The following is a 19,911-nucleotide window of genomic DNA, read 5'->3' as shown; positions in this document are numbered from 1 at the left end:
GGCCTCAAGTCCTTCCCCCGCCCCGCACTAGAGTCCCCAGACCCTAGGGCCTGTGTCTCAGCTAAGCTGCCTCTTTGAACGGGCTGTGGTTTTGCTGGATTCCTGGCTCCTTGCCACACACAGGAAGACATGGGCTGTCACTGAAATATGCTGACAAAGCTGGGCTGAGGCAGCTGCCTGGCTGGCTCCCACAGTGCACTTTTTGCAGTGCTGCCCATCAGGACCTTGTCTCCTCTCGGCTTCTTTCCCTCCAGTTTCCCACGGTTTGGAGCTGAACTGCGGTAACGGCTGAGGGAGGTCATGGTATGGCACATAGTTCTTCTCTGAGCTGGGCGAGTCAGTGGATAGCATCGTTCCCTCCACAGTGCGTCCTACTGCGGGGTAAGAGAGAGAGGAATGCACCCCTGACACCCGCTTCATCCCAACGCATGAGGGGCCAGAGTCCTTGGAGCTGTAGCCTGGCCCATGTTGCTGCAGACGCTATTCTTATTCAGACAGTGCAAAGGTATCCAGCAGCCTGGAAGGAAGGGGCTATTAGAGTGAATACGGTATGTGTTCTGCTTGAGGTGTGCTGCCTGTGATTCTTGGCAGGATCCTGCAGGGGAGATGGCACAGTCCCTCCCCTGGCCTTGGGGCTCCTGCAAGTGGCTAGAGTCCCTCCTGCCCCCCGACCCCCCTGAATCTGGAAAGGGCTGTTCTTGAGATCAGAGCACAGAGCAGGGGGTCAGGATCTGGCTTCTATTCTCTGCTCTGGCATCAACTCGCTGGATGACTTCAGGCAAGTCACTTTTCCGTTTTGGGCTTCAGCTCCCCACAGCGCGAAGGTGTGAAGTGGTTCCTTGCTCCTGGGCTGGAAAGTGCAATGCAGGCGGGAGGGGGTGTCTGAAGGCCTGTCTTCCCCACAGCTGTGAGGTGAGGACAGAGTTCCAGCCTCCGTTGTGACCGTCCTGGTTGCTTTACTCTGCCCTACACCAATCGCTGCTGAAGCCCCTTGCTCAGAGAGCTCTGGCTCAGAGTGTCATTCTGGGACTGATTTTCAGAGATGCTGAGCACCTGCGGTTCCCCTGATGTCTGTGGGAACTCCAGGGTTCTCAGTACTTCTGAAACTCAGGGCAATTTATTTCGAATGCTGGGTCAAGACTGAGCCTGCAAAGGCAGGTCCATATACACCCCCACAGCAGCTCTCCCATCAATAACAATACAAGCAATCAGGAGAATGATGAGGGGCAGTTGGCCCAATGCTGGGAGTGGGGAGGATATGGCCCCAATATGGTCACTAAACTTCTGCCTGCCTGGTGCATCTGCCATCATTCAGTGGAAGGAAAAAAAAATCTCTTGGGTGCTGCAGCCTGCCCAGGGTGCAACTGCACTTAACCTGAGTTACTCACACATTTGCATTGGTTGTGCACATATGCGCACATCCATGTTACTTGAAAATCTGGCTCTGACGGTGCCGTAATTATAGGCTTAACTGTTACTGCCGCATTGAGAAGCATAGAACTGATCGTCTCTCTCCTAGAGCTGTTGTCCCAGGCTGGCTGCAGACTCAGGCAGACAGAACTGTCGGCTACATGCCCATCACCTTTGGAAGATTTTCCTTGTAGCCATAAGGGCTCGAGACGGCCGTGTTTCTTCTTGCAGTGTGCTGCCCCTGAATCCTAGATGAATACCTTGTGTGGGCAGGTGCAGAGCTCAGGGCTTGAAGGCCTCTGGTCTAATGGTCTGAGCACAGAATTAGGAGCCTAGATCTCCTGTGTTCAAAGCAGGACTCTGACAATGACTCCCCAGCTGAGCTTGGGCAAGTTGCTTTCCTGTTCTCTGCCTCAGTTTCCTCAAATATGGGGCTCTATTTACCTGCTCCACAGGGCTGCAGGGCTGGATGAGGATGAAGCCTTGGAAGGTGGCATGTGCTGAGGATGGTTACACTTTTGCAGCTCTTTAGCCCTGTATCCTCTGGCAGGGCCATGATCCACCCGTGCAGGTGGACCACTCACGGTCTCCTCTTCCTTTCCCCCACCCCCACTTCCCCTCCCCCTTCCCCTCCTCCCCCTCCCTCCGCTGCATTGCTGTCAATAGGGCCAGCTGCAGGCAGGCTGATGTCACTCGCTCCAATCTGCAGCCGGCAGCCCTTGGGCAGCAGCCACTGCTGCGGCAAAGGATCTGGGACCGCCAGCCTCCGCCACCGGGAGCCTGCTAGGGAGTGGTGCAGCCGCCCGGGGGCTTGGGCAGGAGGCGGCTCTGGGCTGGCAGGGGGGATGCGATCAGGCAGTGATTTGGGGCACGGTGGAGGGGCCTGCAGTTGCAGAGGACGCCTGCAGAGGTAGGTGCTAACAAGGCTGCAAGCGGCCCGTTCCCCCCGGCAGAGCCAGGCCCAGGCTGCCCCTTATTCCGGGGCAAAGCCCAGGGGGCCACCTGTCCCGGGCTGTGCCCTGAAGGGGCTGCAGGCAGATCTGATCCTGCCCACGCTCACAGCCGGGTACCCCCCTTGCCCTGGACCCCAGCCGGCTGGATGCCATGTGACCCCCTCTCCTGGGACTGGGAGGGGGCGGGCCACTGCCTACCCCCCCCCCAAACTGGCAGCAAGATGTCCCTGGGCTTGGGCTGTCCTCCCCCAGCCAGACGGGGAGTCGCAGGATCAGGCTCTTTTCCTGCTGGGAGCACTGCTACCGGGTCTGCTTTTCCCCCTGCCTCCCCCAGCACCCGGTGACTTCTCCAGAGCTCTTGGGGCAGGGACAGGCTGTTTGTACCCCGCCTAGCACCCTGGCATCCTCCTCTATGCTGGGGTACCCAGGAAGTACTCTAATGCTGATGCATAGGCATCATCATCATAATAATGAGAGTCTAAACTAGGACCTTCTGAAACCAAAGGGCTTGTCTACTTAGGGAAATTGACCAGAATAACTCTTGTGGAATAAGCTATTCTGCAACCGTGATTCCAGAATGGCTCCATGTATGGAGGTTCTATTCTGTCACTTCATTCTGGAATGATGACTATGCTCACAAAGCTCACTAATCATTCCAGAAGACAGCGACGGATTGTGAAGAGTGTCCACATGGCCCATAGAGCCTCATCCCGAGAGGCGCTCTGGGGAGTCATTCGGAAGATGGTGCTCTCCGTTACAAGGATACGTTGAGGCCAGCAGCGGCTCTCACGCTGCTTTCTATGAGAGCAGGCCTTATAGCTCTGTAATTTCCCCAGATTTGTCTTCCTAAATCAGATCATCTCGACCTGTTGACTGTGTTATTGCCAAGGCCTCTGCTAGTTGGTGGAGTCTAGCTTTTCGACTCCTGTGCTCCATTAGGTAAAGTCTCTCGATGTCAGTCCGTCTGGGACCCACCCAGTGCCTAACTCACTTCGGAGTCTAGACTTGCCCTGCTTGGTCCCACTTCACTGCTGATCCCTCCAAGCGGGCCAGTCAGAGCTCACTCAAGCCCAGCTTCCCAAGCAGTGATCTGTATTTTTACCGGGGTTTGGCCGGTGCCCCGCACGCTGATTCATACCCGCTGCACTAAGGCAGTGTAATCTCTCAGACTGGTTTTTCATGTTGTACTCCTCACTTCATGCATGCATGCTCCATCTAACTGTGCTTTGTCTGGTAACTGCACTGATCGATCATTGCACCCTGTGCTTTTGCTTTGCACAGGCTGGTTCCCGCCAGCATGGATGGTGTGCCCCGTGGGCTACAGACTTGGGTTCGTTGGTAGGAATCCTTTGTGCTAGCGGCATCAGCAGGTAGCATTCCCCGTAGAGCCGAGGCCTGGCATTCAGAGAGAAGCAATGGTGAGTCATGTTGTATTTTACAGGGGTTCTCACACTGGTCTGCAGAAAGCTGGTGATGTACAATGAGGACAGGGAGATGGGGAGGTGAATCCATGTGATGGCAAATGGGAGGGAAGGTGCAACCATCTCCCAGTGTTGATAAGGGCAAAGTAATGGATGTTGGAAAACATAATCCCAACTGTTGGGTGGTTGAATTTAATAGCGATTTGAGATTGTCAGATGACAGGCTCATATGGAATTGATTTAAACAAGATGATCAATCAGAGATTGATACAGCTCTATACAGAATGCGCAAGGAACAGACGCTTTGCCACCCCCCTGTAGACGGCGAAGAGAAAGTAGTTAAGTCCTTTCCTCTGTCCTGGAGGAATGCTGGCAGTGTTTGTTCCCTATCTAACATCCCAGACACCTGTCCTTTTATGGTGTGTGAGACAAAGAAACCCCTTTTTTTTTGGGAGGGGGGAATATTTGATCATAATTATTTTTACCATATGTTCTGTTTTCCTCATTACTAATGGAATTTCTTTTTGTCATCCTCAGTTTACCTGACTGATGAGCAAAAAAAAAGAATCTCTAATCCAGTCATTATTACTAACAGCTGTGACTACTGACAGTGCTTAAATGATTTAAAAACACCTTTCAGTGGTGCATTATTTCATCCATTACAGAGCCCATCTGTCATAACAAGTATCTCTTATCATTCACCTAGTTTTGTTTATAACATCCTTGTGTGGAAACTTTTTAGTAGTTGGCAGGAGTCTTTTCCTGGGACATCTGGCCTATATTAGTAAGATCAGGGTAAAAAAAATTATACACATTTCATCATTGAGTTCATTGTCACAGTGGATTAATCACTTGATGATTCCCTGTTCTGTTCATTCCCTCTGAAGCACCCGGCATTGACCTCTGTCAGAAGACAGAACACTGGGCTAGAGGGACCATTGGTCTGACCCAGTATGGCCGTTCTTATGTTCTTTGCCCATTAGGTTCAATTAAAGGGCAAAGAACTTTTTAGTTTCAATATATATAGGACAATAAATATATAGATCCACAAAATAGAAAGGCTGGTGGTTAGCATATAAAAGAATTATGAGAGATTAACATACACAAATCATAAAAGTGAATCTCTGCTAAAACAACTATATATATAAAATGATGGGGTCTAAATTAGCTTTTCCCACTCAAGCTGCAAACTGATATCCTAGTTCCTGTGTGCGCAACCAGGGAAGCCCCTGTTAATCTACTGAGCTAACGCAGACCTGGCCATGTGACTCAGTGTCTTGAGCAATAGCTTCTCTTGGCTGTAGCTTTTTTCCCTACATACAGGAGTTAAATGCTCCTTCCAGGGAGTCTGAGAGTGCTTGGCACTCCCATCCGTTTTACTGAGGTGTGTGATTGTCTTGGGTTTACAGCCCCCACTAGTGGCAGCCAGTAGCGCCTTTCAGCAGAGTGATAACCACCATTCCGTCTGGCCTGCCTGGCTCTGAATCTTGCACGCACACTGCTCCTGTCTCCGTGAGGACTGGGTGGTTTGCCCTTTCACCAGGAGTTCAAACATTCTCCAGGAGCGAAATCCTGGCCTGGTTGAAGTCCATGGGAGCTTTGGCATTGATGTCAGTGGGTCTGGGATCTCACCCAAGGACCCGAGGGAGTTTACTCCCCTTCAGTCCCCTGGTCCTTGCTGGTGTTCCTCTCTGAACTCCCCTTACTTTGCCAGTCACCCATCTGCCCTCTCGATAGTTTCTTTGTAGGATCCTCTTCTTCATTCCCTCAAACCTCTTCAAGTTCAGGTTCCCCTACCCCTCACTGTCTGCAGCGAACAGGTTGGTTCTTCTCTGCCCAGGGGCTCCTGGGCTTCCCATCTCTGGGCGGAACCCCGCTCTCTCCTTGGACTCCCTGACGGTGCCTTGTCCCCTGCAGACTGACGCCCCGGACAGCACGACCGGCCAGAGGTCTCTCACGCTGAAGCGCAGGTTCCTCTGGAAGCTCCGCCAGAAGTGGAAGCTCCTGGGCCTCTTTGAGATCAACGGGGAGCACGAGTTTTATGACCTTACCTGCATGCTGAAGGTGGGGCTCAGGGCTGCCATCCAAGAGGCCATTGACAACCCGCCTGTGGTGAGTACCTCCCAGGGATGGGCTCATTCACCTCCCTAGCTGCCTGGCTGTACGACGAGACTCCTACACGGCCTTCTCCCCCGGCACGGGGCTACCAGTGAGTGCACTGCTGTAGCAAAGGTGTGCTGCCTCCTCATGATCCCGTTCTCCTCCCTCCTGTCTCTCCCCCAGTCAAGGAGCCCCAAGTGCTTTGCATCCCCGTGACACTGAGAGTGGAAGGGCCGCACCCAGGTCCCAGGGCGAGGCAGTGATGCAGCCCCCTACTCTCAGAACTAGGCTGTACTCTCCCTTCGGAGAACGCTGACGAACTGACGTGAAATTCGGCCCTGGCCGGCCCAGCCAAATTGGTGGCTCAAACGAAACGCACTGCCTGGCTGGCAGCCTAGTGCAGGTGATCAGAGCAAACTCCTGACTGACAAGTACAAACGGGCCCCTCCCCTGCTGGAGGGAGAACAGGCTGCTCTGTAGGGGACTCCTCGCCCCTTGCCCCCAAGGATGGGGGCAGCTAGCGATCTGTGTCACACACACACCAACTCAAGCACAGGGTTGGCCCCCATCCCATCCCCCTCAGCATTCCCGTGACCCCCCAGTGCTCACTGGAGTGACCCAGCCTCTTGGTGGAACTCCATTAACTTCTCTGCACGTTCAGACCAGAGTGACTGAGATGGGACTCCGGCCCTACAGGGGCGCTAACAGGGTAGGCACAGCGGCACAGAGCAAGCCAGGTGACAATAGGCCTTTAGTGACAGGCCTGAATAATAATCAGAAACCTGCTAGACCAGGGGCTGCAAGAAGCGTTGCCCTTAGCAAATGGAGAAGTCTGTGCCGGGGGCTGAGATCCTGCAACGATGGGAACCAGAGAAGCACGAGGTGGGTAGATGGGGTGACCTATCCCTGCTGAGGAAATCCTGAGCTCCCGTGGCAGGCTGGTGACAGCTGTCTAGCAGTGGGGAGAAGGGTTCAAAAAGACAGGAATGACCCTGTCATTTCCATCCACAGCAGTGGGGAAGAGCAGGGGAAATGAGGGGGAGAGATGGGGCCAGGGGCACAGGTGAGCCCAGAGGTCGGGCTCGTCCCTCTAGTTGCCATCATGCTTGCTGCAGTCCCCACACTCCCGGGCTGATTTCCCTTCCCCCTTGCTCCCTCTACAGATCCTTTGGTATTTGTTTTCCAGCGTTGTGCCAGGACCCACTGCGAAGGTCGACGAAGCAGCGAACGTGACCGGGGAGAAGTCCCCATGCAGTGCACTCACTCTCTGTCTCTCTCTCTGTCCCCGCCAGGATGCCCTGAGCGACGCGGACTGCAAGGCCGTGCTGAAGCAGACCCATGAGGTAGGAACTCACCACAGCAGGGGAAAAAGCACAGGCCCCGGCCAGAGCCTTTGGTACACCAGGCCCAGTTCACTAACACTGACCTGCCACAGGATTCCTGAGCCAGCCCTCCCCCTACACTGTAGTAGCCACACACCCTAACCATACAGCTATCCCCAAGGTCCATCACAGCTGCAGATAGCCAAGCACCCCTCTCCCCTCATATCTATACCTCCCACACCACATCCATACCTATCCTCACCTTCATGTGGACCTAGGTATGCAGAGGCACATCCATACAACCTCCACCAGTCACCTGTGCTGGCTCTCTAGCCCACCAGTAGCCATGTCTGCCTTCCGTAGCTTTGAGGGAGGACTGAGACACCATTCCCAGCTCCCTGCCAGCCCTGTGGGCCAGCAGGTAGCAGTTGTTCCCCTGCCCCTCCAGCTGACTGGGGGAGGTGGGGTGAAAGCACTTGGCAGCCTGACATGTGTGCCAGGTAGCAAAGTGCGGTAGAACCTAGCCTCACCTCTTGCTCCTCCCGGGTTGCTGCAGGGCTTTGAGATGCGTACATATGGTGGCCCGGCCTTTGCTCACTTCAGGCACTCACTGGGCATAACGGAGAAGGAATACCAGCTGTCCCTGTCCTCCCAGAGCTCCTACCTGCAGTTCATCAGCAACTCCAAGAGCAAGGCTGACTTCTTCCTGACGTGAGTCTTCCCACGGGTGCAGAGAGAGGTCTGCACTCTCTGAGAGCTCAGTGGTCTAGGTCAGTGGTTCATTTGTGGACCCCTACAAAATGTTGAATGGAGGTGCAGACCCCTTTGGAAATCTTAGACATGATCTGCAGACCCCAGGTTGAAAACCACTGCTCTGGATGATCAGTGAGAGCCAATTTAACCTCAGGTACTCCTGCCTAAAGCCCACTGACATCCACAGGGAGACAGGTGAACGTCTGGAGGCAGAATTTAGCCTAAGATCTATTAGTATCGTGCCTTTCAGAACTGACTGCCTAAGTGAAGCAGCAATCAAGAAGATAACTTACCACTGACGAGAAAGATCTGTAGTGATCAGAGAGCACCCGGCAGCTGACCCACGTAACAACCAGCACTGAATACATTGCCTCTACTATAATGTAGGACAACAGTTCTCAGACTGTGGGTCGCAATCTCATTTTAATGGGGGTCTCCAAGGCTGGCATTATATTTGCTGGGGACCAAGCCCGAGGCCCACTGCCTAGGGCCAAAGCATGAGGACTTCAGCTCTTAGTGGATGGGCTCAGAGTGACAGGTTCCCTGCCTGGGGCTGAAGCACTTGAGAGTCGTCTTTGCCCCTCCCCATCCAGGATAGCGAGGCTCGAGGCTCGGGCTTTGATCTCCCCAGCCAGGGTGGCGGGCTCAGGCGGGCTCAGGCTTCGATCTCCCGCTCCTGGAGTCATATCATAATTCTTATTGTCCAAAAGGGGTCATGGCACAATGAAGTTTGAGAACCCCTGAACCGGAAATTGTATGGCTACTCTGTGGCTTGTGTATGCGCAAGCAATGGGTGCATCATGCCGTGCGCACTTGGCTGTAGCAGGAGGGAGAGAGGATGGATCTATGTTTTGGAAGACCCAATATATTAGGGTGTGTAAGTGTGTGTTGCATTTGGGCATGACCGGTGGATATGTCAGGCCATGGACAGCGTGGATAATTGCATGGGTTTGGGGAGGGAGGCCACCAATTTACTAGGTGGGAGATCATCCTTGTGTTTTGTCCCCTGCTCTGAGGTGGTTTCCGTGTGTGGCTGGGAGGTTATCTCTACTTTTGGAGAGCATATGTCTGGGTGTATTGTTTCTGCCCAGTCTCTAGGTATGGGACAGTGTGTGGGTCTGGATGAAGTATTGGGGGTGCTTATCAAAACCATTGGTGTCTGATATTCACTAGCAAGGGGCAATTCCTCAAAGCAGCTGTCAGGACGCCTTTGCTGCTTCTGCTCTGCAGTGCCCTGGTGATGCTAAGAAGGGAGACGTGTCACCTGTATGTCTTCATGACAAAAATCCAAATGTTCTATTATCGCTGCTGGGGGTGGGGGGGAGGGGTGTACATGCAGTGTGCAGATGTTGCATGTCTCCTACACGTGTGAGGTTGGGCGTATAGGAACATATCTGGGGAGCTGGGTGTGTCCTGGGTCTGATCAGGAGGTGAGGACACTCGCTTCTCTGTATCCCCATTTACAGCCCTGAGGTAACTCTTGGCCTCCTTGTGCCATAGGAACAACAAACGCTTCTTCCTGAAGACGCAGAGTAAGAGAGAGATCCGGTTCCTTCTCTCCAACCTGCCCAAGTACATCCAGCACCTTGAGAGATACCCCCACTCCCTCCTCGTCAGGTTCCTGGGTAAGAACCACCTCCGACATGCTGACGGGAAAGACTGAGGCTCCATGAACGCCAGAGAGAACAGCAGGAGTGGCACCAGGGTTTTTGGCGCCCTAGGTGGGGGTCCTTCCGTGCTCCTGGTCATTGGCAGCAATTCTGCGGCGAGGGGGTCCTTCCGCGCTTCCAGTCTTCAGGGCACTTCGGCGGCAGATCCCAGAACGAGTGAAGGACCCGCCGCAGAATTGCCGCCAAAGACCTAGAGCGCAGAAGGACCCCCTGCTGCCGAATTGCTGCCAAGGACGGCAAAATGCGTCCCCCTCAAATCCTGGTGTCCTAGGCGACCGCCTAGGTCGCTTAAATGGAAGCGCTGGCCCTGGAGAACAGTCCAGCCTGAGAGAGTACCTAATAGAGAGGAAATGGTGGGGCATGGCACCTGGGAGATGTGGGCTAGGACCTTCTGAGGGGGAACCTCACCTCACTTATCCTCTGTGATTCTGCTTGAACCAAGTCACTATTCAGGGGCGCGTGGACCAGAAGCCAAGGCTGCCAAGTGAGGATCTAATAGGCTTGTATTGGGCAGTGTATCGGGCCAAACTGTGCTAGAACCACTGGGTTCCAGCCTGAGGAGGGACCTCGTCTACAGCAGGTGGCTCTAAATCCTGCTCTCAACCAGTATGGCCTGTCCTCCTCCTTGCTAGGCATAACCGAGTACAGCCTGTTTGGCTGCAACCGTGCTTCAGATTAGTGAAACCCAGGTTGCAAGGCCCTTATACCCTGGACACACTACTCAGTGTCCCTGCTGATTAGAGGGGGTGTCAGAGCCGCCTGCAGGCCAGACTGCCAATCCTGGTCTGTGTTCTCTGAACTTTCCCCTTGTCTCCTCCCTTCCAGGGGTTCACAGCATCATCATGGCTCAGGAGAAGAAGGTAGGTTCCATCTGCCTATCGGAGTCCATGTCACATGCCACTGGCCCCGTCTTTGGCACAGCCAACTCCATCTCTGGGCCGGTTTCCATCAAGTCTCTTCTCTCTCCTCTAGAAATACTTCATCATCATGCAGAGCGTGTTCTACCCCGATGAAAGGATCCTTGAACGGTGAGTCACAAGCCCATGTGGTTAGAGGGGTCATGGCTTGGGGATCAGAGAGATTTGTACAGTCATCTCCTTTTAGGAATAATGTCCTGCCTTTGTGGCTGGCTGCCCCTCTGCAACGTGCGTGTCAGCACTGCCCACTAGCGGAGGGAATGTCAGGCCTGCTCCCATGTGTGTTGTTCCATTGCCCTCTAATAGCTGCAGCTGCGAGTTTGTAAACCCAGATATTTGCACAAGCAACACTGATAAAACGTGGGTGATCATGTCACCCTCTAGTGGCTGCAGACTGCAAGGAATATGAACCTACTAATAAGTATGAATATTTCATGGGAAAATTACTGAGCACTGAACCCTTTTCAAAGTCCACGGGCATAACACCTTTGCACTCTCAGATGGTGCAGCCCAATGAGACACTTTCTTCTCCCTTCCGACCCACGGCTGCGATGGGCACTCTCGTATGTCATGCCGAGGGTGTGGTGCTGAAGGGGTTAAGCAGGGACTTAACGTGCCCTCCAGGAATCACCTGTCCGAATTGCCACGTGCAGGTACGACATTAAAGGGTGTCAGGTGAACCGCTGGACGGAGCCTGCCCCCGAGGGCAGCCAAGTCATTGTGGTGCTGAAGGATCTCAACTTTGAAGGAAATTCCATCCAGCTGGGTGAGTACTTCCCTGGCCAAGGAAGGCCTGGTGAAGCAGGGTGACTCGCTGGGCCACCCACTCACTTCATACTGTCCAGCCATCTGCCATTCAATCCACCCACCATCTAGCCCACTCATCCGCCTCTGTCTCTATCCGTCTTCCACATCCAGCTTAGCTAAACCTCCTCATTGCATAGGTCCCAACGTGGAAGGTTGTGAATTAATCATAGGCTGATGGGAGAAAGAGAGAGAGAGGAAAGAGAATGACCCAGCTTAGCGCTGGACAAAGATGCAGAATCCATGTATCTGGAGGCCTAAGTGCTCCATCCACTGAAAAGGTACGACATCCCCTCCCCCAGCCACCTTGCCAAAGTGCCTTGGACCTGAGCTGAAGTCAGCCTCCTCTAGGGAGAAGCCAGTAATTCGGTCTGTCCCTGGTTACTCCTGGCCTCACTGCTGATGCTGCCAGTGTGGGAAGCCCGTTTGTGGTGTGAGCTGGTTTTATGACATGGTAGCCAACTCACTGGGAAGCGGACAGAGCCTCCTGTCAGAACAACCGTAACCCGCCCCTTGGATCCTGGCTGTTCAGCTCAAGCTGTAAAGACTTGGAGGGTTGAGGCTGGGGTTTCTGGTTCAATCCCCTGGTGTCAGCCAAGACGGCAGATGTCTTGCTACCCCATGATGATAGGGTCCTTGTTAGGGCTGTGGCACAGCAATCCCCAAAGCATTAGTAGCACACCAAGTGGACCGTGACTTGGGGGCAGGTTCCGAAGACACCTTAGAACAGGGGTGGTCAGCCTGTGGCTCCGGAGCCACACGCAGCTCTTTAGAAGTTCATATGCGGCTCCTTGTATAGACACTGACTGCGGGGCTGGAGCTACAGGCGCCAACTTTCCAATGTGCCGGGGGTGCTCACTGCTCAACCCCTGGCTGTGCCACAGGCCCTGCCCCCTCTCTACCCGTTCTCACCCCCTCCCCTGAGCCAGTAGCGTAGCTGGGGGGGAGCGGCCGCTCCCCCACCGAGCACAAGTGGCGCCTTTTTAATTTTACTCACCAAGGGCCAAAAAAAAAAAAAGGCACCACCTACTGCGGCGCTTTTACTGACAAGGCGACGCTCCGGGTCTTTGGTGGCACTTCGGCTGCGGGACCTTCACTCGCTTCGGGTGTCTTCGGCAGCACTGAAGCTTCATTGCCAAAATGCTGCTGAAGACCTGCGGTGCAAGTGAAGGTCCCGCTGACGAGGTGCCGCCGAAGACCGGGAGGGCTGCCCCATCAGTAAAAGCGCCGCAGTGAGTGGCGCCTTTTTTTTCGTTTTCGCTCCCCCTCTTCCCTCCACCTGGCTATGCCACTGCCCTGAGCCTCTCGTTCCCTTGCTCCTCCCCCTCCGGCCCGCCACGAAACAGCTGATGGGGAGGGAGGTGGCGGTGGGTGGGAGGCGCTGGGAGCAGGGTGAGGGAGCTGATCGGGGGCTGCTGACATATTACTGCGGCTCTTTGGCAATGTACATTGGTAAATTCTGGCTCCTTCTCAGGCTTGGGTTGGCCACCCCTGCTCTAGATGCTAGGCGCTAGCCCTCATGGGTCCCACTGACAAGTCAGAGACTAGGCAAAGGAAGGGATATTTTACTAGGACTAGCAAAAGGGGAAAGTGGCTTGAATGCTTGCAACTTAAGGTAAAACAATAGCAGTTTGTATGTGGGGGTGGGGGGTAGTTCACTAGAGGGTCAGGGCTCCTCTGCCCGGTGCCTCTCCAGCCCAGTTTCCCTGGAGCCAGGTTTTCAGGCCAGGATCAGCCAGTGGTGTGTCTCCTTGGAACCCCTCTGCCCACGTTCCCAAGCTCCGTTGCTTCTCCACGGCTTCTGCCCAGACCTGACCCTTGTTGCACATGCGGTTCCCCAGTTCCTGCCCCAGTTGGTTCTGCCCACGGTTCCCTGACACCTTCCCCTGCATTCAGCCTCCCTGCTGCTACCGGTTTGCCATGCGGCTGCCTCCCACCCCCTGCCTCCAGCAAGGGTCAGGGTCTCCCACGGAGTTTCTGCCCCCTTTTCCTATTGGCCAGGAAGTGCCCGTGTGTCCATCCTGCAGGGTCACAAATCAGTGCAGAGAGGTTGGATGGAAATAGTGGTGTCCTGCTTAGCCCATTCGTCACCATGCTGATAATAATAATGATCCTTGGCTCGTGTCAGGCACTTTTCCATCCCTAGATCTCCAAGCAATCTACAAAGGAGGGTCAGAATCATGAGGGGGTGGCGAAACTGAGGCACAGAGATGGGGCAGTGACTTCCCTGAAGTCAGCATGAAGGACCTTTTATGTATTTGTCTCCTCCCAGGCTCAGCCTATTGGCTCTGGGTGATCACATGACTGTTCCCCCCTGACTATATCTGCACCAACCATCTCTTTCTTCAGCTGGCCAGCTAAGTTTCATGCTGATGGAACCACATGAAATAGACAGTCCTGGAGCACAGTGAGGTGGAGCCTGTCCAACCACTAGGCTGCCTTGGCTATGTGTGCCTCTGCTCGCTCTGAGCTGCTGCTTTAGCTCATCACTTAGACGCTTGGGCCTCTGGGCTCCTGCAAAGCGTGTGAACAGCCTGTATCCAGCCCTGCTGCTCCATGGCCAGCATGCAGGTGGCTATGTGCACCAGAAGAGTCAGCTCAGCAGCAGTATGGAGTCTGGGTCCCAAGCCAGTTACAAGCTGGGGACCCCAGTAACCCTCCCATTCAGGACTCCCCGAACTAGCAGACATCCTCTCCCTCTCCGTCTGCACTGCCCTCCCCTCCGCCTTCACTCATTCCCTTGTGATCTCTCTGTGATCTTTGCTGTCACTTGATTTCTCTCTCCCTTCTGTGTGTCTCCTTCCACTGACTCACATCTGCTGCCTGGCCTCCAGCTGCACTCATCTCTCCTCCACAAGCAGCCGTTTCTCCTCCAGCGGCAGCTTCTTCTACTCCTGATCCTGCTGCATTAGAACTGTCGCCCCTGCCCAAGGCCACATCTCCTTGGTGCCCTGCAGAACACTGTGCCTCCCACTCCCTGCTAACTGTCCTGGCTTATCTCCCATCCCTGCTCAGATCTTCCTCTTCCTGGCCTGGGCTCTCACTCCGTGTCTGTCAGCCTCTCTGCTCTCTTCTGCAGGTCAGCAGCGCTCCTGGCTCCTACGCCAGGTGCAGCTGGACACGCAGTTCCTGAAGGAGCTGAACGTGCTGGATTACAGCCTGCTGGTGGCATTTCAGCCCCTGCATGCAGACGAAAAGGGCCAGAACCTGTCCTTCACGGACATCATCTTCAGGACCACCATGTGAGTGATCAGCCTCCTGCAGAGAGCACTCAGCACAGCGGGGAGCGTACAGCCAGCCCTCTGCTTCTCCTGCAGCTCTGGCTGATGGGGGCAAGCAGCAGACAGGACAGGCTCTGCCCCCAGTGACTACACTGCTTGGGGTGAGCCTGCAGAGTGCCTGAAGCCCAGCATGTCTGGGAGAGCAGAGAACCCTACAGGAACGTAGATGGACACGGCATCGCAGGCCCTGGTTCTCAGTCACAGCATTCCTCCTCTGTGGGCAAACTGGAGGATGAGGCAAAGGGGATGTTAAGTCAGTCCCAGCAGCCTCAGAGCTGCTCTACATTACGCTCTCTTTCCCTCAGATGCTTAGGAGCTCGAGGAAGCGGAGACTAGCTGTAGTCTCTGGCCACACCCTTCCCTTCCATGCCCTGTCCCTGGCCTGCTCCAGACTGTCTCCTGCACCTGGGGCTGGGAGCAGCCTAGCACAGAGCCCTTACCCTAGCTGTGTGCTGCCCCCTCCACTGGGGGAGCTTCTCCGGGACCCTTTCCCCTGCCAAGTGGCATAAAGGGCTTTAATGTAACTGAGAATCAGTACCACAAACCAGGGACTGTAGGTGACTGAACCTCAGGAGCCCGCAAGCCTCCAAGGAACCAAGTCAGTGGGGAAGCTGCCAACCAGCTGCTGGTTCCTATCGCTTTGATCTGGGGTATCCCTGAGATCTCACTGTCTTGGCCTTTCCCTGCTACAGGTCCTTGAGCAATCCCGAGAGCTCCCTGCTCACCTCGGTGTCAGGGATTGTGGAGGAAGAGTCTGACATTCTGGTGTCTGAGATGGTAGGGGGAGTCGACCTCTACCGACTGCGTGAGCTGAACTTGGGGGTGGAGAACGTGAGCCTCCAAAGCAGCGCCAAGTCTGACAGTGATCCGGCCCACATCCTGGCCCAGAATCGACGCTTGCTGCCCCGATGCAAGAGCCCTCTGCACTTGCTTGATGGCCCGGAGTTCCGCTACTTCATGGGCATCATTGACCTGTTCACCGTGTACAGCTTCCGCAAGAGGCTCGAGCATCTGTGGAAATGCATCCGGTACCGGCATCAGACGTTCTCCACTGTCAGCCCCTCGGATTACGCCAGGCGCCTCTGCCAGTGGGTGGAATCACACACTGTATGAGTGGGGCCCTGCACCGGGACTGAAACTGATGGCAGCTTCCCAGACAGCCCCACTCACACACTGGGAGGGTTACAAGCCCACAGACTGCTGCAAACTGCCTGCTGCTGATCGCTTGCACCACCAGGAGGCAGGCTTAAGGCAGCAGTGCCGCTGTGTTACAGGGGTGCTGCGGAAGGAACATTTCCAGCATCCTGAAGGCAGGCTTTTGGCATCAGAACTGAAGAGTCGGAGGGGCCGTAATCACTCGGGCAGCAGCTGTCCTGCAGCGTGCTGTGGGGATGGGGTCAGTAGGTGCCGCAATTGTCCAAGGAACCTAGTAAATGGGGAATCTGTGAACCAGTTTGCATTGCTCCAACGTGGGGTGTCTCTGGGTGCGCCGGTTTGCATTTGGGTGGTGAAATAGCCCCATCAAAATCCACTCATGGTCCCCGGATCCTCTCTTGGGACGAGGATGCAACAGGAGGTGTGGATGGACGGAAAGGGACGGCCTGATCTCCCCTGACTGCAGGTGCCATTTCAATCCCATATGAACCCTACTAAGGGCCGCTGGAGCAGAACCCCATCTCCATGGGCACCAATCTGGGGTTCAAAAGGCACCTGCTGAACCAGAAGCATGCTGGGAAGCTAATGACAGGCTCAGCAGCCAGTTCCAGTTTGTGCAATGAAGTAGCATGTAGGATAGGCAGAACCTTTATCCTCATCCTAGCCCCATCAGTCCTATGCCCTGAGCACCCTGATACCACTATCCCCATGCTGGACTGCCTGTGATCAAGGGCTAGGTCCTGAAAACCTACCCTCCCTGCTCTCCGAAGCCACTGCCTTAGTGCTGGATTGGTTTTGATCGAAGGCTACGCTCCCTGACTATCTCCAAAGCTGGGCTGTGGGTGATTAAGAGCTGGGCGTCACAGCAAAGCCGCACTCTCCCTGTGTTAGCTTGTCTGGGTGTAGGGAAGTCAGGAGGCTGTCTAGAGTTACCACAGCCCTTGGCCAGGAAAGTCTGGGACCCTGAGAATGCTCCTTGAGTGGGGACTCTCCAGCTCGGCTTCTTGTCAACCCCCCGTTGAGTCAGTGCAGCTGTTGTGATGGGCATGCATTAACCGGGGCGAGCTGCTGTTTGTGTGTGGACATTCTGACTCCCTGTTGCCTCACGGCAGGAATGAGAAAGCCCATCCAGCAGCTGCCGAGCCTGGTGTTGGCGATGCCGATTGAGGGAAGAAAACACTGGGCGTGCCCAATCTGCAGGGGAAAACATGGTTGTTTTAAAAAAAAAACCACAAGCCTTTGGCCTCAGAGCCCAACCAGAGTCTTGTTGGGGAGGTCAGTTAAAAGGAAAAGAATAAGTGGCAGGGGCAGGGGGATCTCTTAATAAAAACAAATAATTTTAAAGCAGGGATTCCTTCCTGCAGTCACCCAAGAGAGTGCAGCTTCCGGTCTTGTCCAGCAAGGAAATTCCATATTTGAACATTGACACCTGCCACAATGCCAAAAAAAAAAAAAAAAAAACAGTCAAAAGAGCAAGTGCATGAAAGAGACAAGGTGGGGAAGGGGCAGCACAGTCTAGCACGGCGCTGAGAGTCAGGACTCCTGGGTTTTATCCCTGGCACTGACCTTGGGCTAAATCACATCTTACTGTGCCTCAGTTTCACCATCTACAGCATCGGGATAAACATATCCATCTGCCTTACCATGGGTGGGGTGAGGCTTCATTCATGAATGTCAGCAAAACACTTTCAGCTTCTGGGATTAAAGGCGTGACAGAAGGGCTTGTCTACACACAGAAGTTACATCAATTGAACTTGAATCACTTTATTTGTATTATGGGTAACACCTAGGAGCCTTCAGAGGGTAAGTCAAATCTTCCACCACGATGCTTCTAATTCTGTCTAGAAAGAAAAAGGAACCTGACCTGGCTTTCAAGCAACCTTATGGACTTAAAAATCTACTAAGGAACCCCCTCCAGAGAGTCACTGCCTTTCAAAAATGATTTAAATGAATGAAATTAGCTGGTTAGGGCTCAATCTTATCTCCTTACATGTCCCAAAATCCAGCTGGAGTCAGTGGACCATCTTGTGGGACATCTCAGACAAGCTAGCAACAGGGAAGATGGTCTTGTGGTTATGGCCCAGGACTGAACTGTGACAGACCTACTGCAAACTTTCCTGTACACCTTGGGCAAATTGTTTTGCCTCTCTGGGCCTCAGTTTCCCCATCTGCAATATGAGGACAATAATAACCCACCTACTTCGCAGGCACAGAGTGAGGCTAATGTCATTGGGCCAGTGGCGAATTTGGACTATGAATGTTTTTGCAGCATTGTGATGTCCTTGCATGGAGAGCCCTAGAGAAAAACAAGTTTTATTAGAAAATGCACCAGGGTACAATACTTCTGGTCCTGTGGGACCAGACTAGGGGACCTAATGGGGCTTTCCAATGGGCCCAGAGCATTTTTAACCCATTTTGACAGAGAAGCATCCCACAAGGGAACAATAACTCCTGACTTTTAGTCCCCTCTGGCTGTGCCTCTGGGCTCAGTGAGGCTGAATGCTCCCAACCTTCACAAATACTTTCTCACCAGCCCCCAGTGACCTGGGCCACACAGTCACACAGGTGAAGGCTGAAAAGGCTGTCCAAGCATTGACCAAGAAGATGTCCCCACGCCCCCAAAGCTGTTCAGCCTTTGCAGAGAATAGTCTCAGCTACATGCTGCGTTGGCAGGGCTGCTGCATGTTGATACTGGGTGTGACCCACTCTGAAATGACCTCTGTACATGGCTATGCAAATAGTGCAGGAGAAAACTATCCAACAAAGATCTCAAGCTCCCAACTCATTTGTTTTATTCTCTTTTGTGCAAACCAGGAAAAGGGATTTACTGGAGCAGCAGGATCTGGAGCTTCCATTGTGTGAGCGTGTCAGCCCAGCTAATGGCTTCTGTAAGCTAAATCGAGTCAGATAGTATCGTTAACCAACTTATTGGGAGTGGGCCCAATCCCTCCAGCCTTACTCGGGTAAAACCCTCAATGAGAGTCATAGCAAGTGAGTAAAAAGGCTTCAGGATTTAGCCCAAGAACCATAGTTGTATGTATAAACTCCTACGCACACGCACACGCACACGCTGCATGGCTGAAAGACTATTTTTGCGATGAAAACAGGCACAGGCCAAGAGCTTCAGCTAGTGTCCATCAGTGCCGCTCTGCAGAAGTTAATGTTGATACAGATAACAAGAACATCCAGAGTTACATTTAGGCTTGGCAGAATTCAATTTTTATTTCTTTATAAATTCGCTGGATAATATCAATGTTTATTTTTAAGCATTTTTTTTTAATTTTATTGATTTAAATTGTCAAAGTTGTGGGACAATGATTACTTAGTGACAGTAGATGTTGAGATTCAAACAGTTAAAGCTTTAAAACCCAAATTGTTACCATCACTTGACAAAAATATACAAAGTATAGATCCTTCAATCAAATTGTAACAAGTTCTCAAGCAGCATTTTTGTTACTTTGCCTGTCAGAAAATTTTTGATCATCATTGATGGAAATATGTTTTCATTGTGTGTGTGAGGGGGTGAAATTGACATTTATTGACATTTACTGATAAAACTCAAATCCTTCAAAGCCTAGTTTTGCTACACAGGAGGCAAAATTTCTAAGGCCGCATGCATCGGCATAAACCACTCACTGATGGAGATTAGGAAGAAACATCCCCTCTTGGCATAACTGTCCATTATGGCGTATATTGCATCCTCGTCTGACACTCCTGAGCACTGTGGTACTGAATACCAGATTAGATGGGCTGCTGCTCTGATCTGGAGTGGCAGTTCCTTTGATCGTATTTAAACTGAAAGTGAAACAGACAATATCGGGAAGGATTGGTATCGGAGGAGGGGGTATCAAAGCGAGTGGGGGAGTTGGGATCAGAAGGGGACAATAGCGGGGGGGGCATATCAATCCCATTGCAGGGGTTGGTATAGATGCTAGTGGAGGGTTGGTATTGGGGGGGTGGAATCTACATTGGTGTGGAGAGGGTTGGTATTGGGGAAGAGGTATTGGAGAAGGGGGGTTGGTAATGGGGTGTGGTATCAGGCGGTTGGTGTTGAGGGAGGTATAGGAGGAGGAGGTTGGTATCAGGTGGACTATAGTGGGGGGTTGTATCAGGGAGATGGTATCG

The 19,911-nt window shown here is 53.3% G+C and overlaps 1 protein-coding gene across 3 annotated transcripts; it reads left to right on the top strand.

Moving 5' to 3' along the window:
- On the top strand, positions 1–19,556 carry PIP5KL1 (phosphatidylinositol-4-phosphate 5-kinase like 1). Of its 3 annotated transcripts, none has more exons than XM_050926931.1 (11): positions 1–381; positions 3,645–3,781; positions 5,702–5,896; positions 7,177–7,227; positions 7,763–7,917; positions 9,460–9,584; positions 10,455–10,489; positions 10,602–10,657; positions 11,200–11,312; positions 14,430–14,592; positions 15,324–19,556. In XM_050926931.1, exons 2-11 carry the CDS (start codon positions 3,779–3,781, stop codon positions 15,742–15,744), a joined length of 1,317 nt encoding a protein of 438 aa, XP_050782888.1. In that variant the 5' UTR covers positions 1–381; positions 3,645–3,778; the 3' UTR covers positions 15,745–19,556. The 3 variants fall into 3 exon arrangements, with proteins under 3 accessions (XP_050782888.1, XP_050782887.1, XP_050782886.1); XM_050926930.1 differs by having other exon boundaries at positions 1–548; XM_050926929.1 differs by lacking the exon at positions 1–381 and adding an exon at positions 2,073–2,320.
- Positions 19,557–19,911: the final 355 nt, after the last annotated feature.

Source organism: Gopherus flavomarginatus, chromosome 17 (genome assembly GCF_025201925.1).
Source record: "Gopherus flavomarginatus isolate rGopFla2 chromosome 17, rGopFla2.mat.asm, whole genome shotgun sequence".
Classification (NCBI taxonomy): Eukaryota; Metazoa; Chordata; order Testudines; family Testudinidae; genus Gopherus; species Gopherus flavomarginatus.
Note: the sequence above shows the minus strand (reverse complement) of the source record. Positions and strands in the feature narration are given on the sequence as shown.

Coding starts and splice junctions, on each gene's coding strand:
- PIP5KL1 (XM_050926931.1), top strand. Junction 7,918..9,459: donor AAGGCTGACTTCTTCCTGAC/GTGAGTCTTCCC, acceptor CTTGTGCCATAG/GAACAACAAACGCTTCTTCC. Junction 9,585..10,454: donor CCTCCTCGTCAGGTTCCTGG/GTAAGAACCACC, acceptor CCTCCCTTCCAG/GGGTTCACAGCATCATCATG.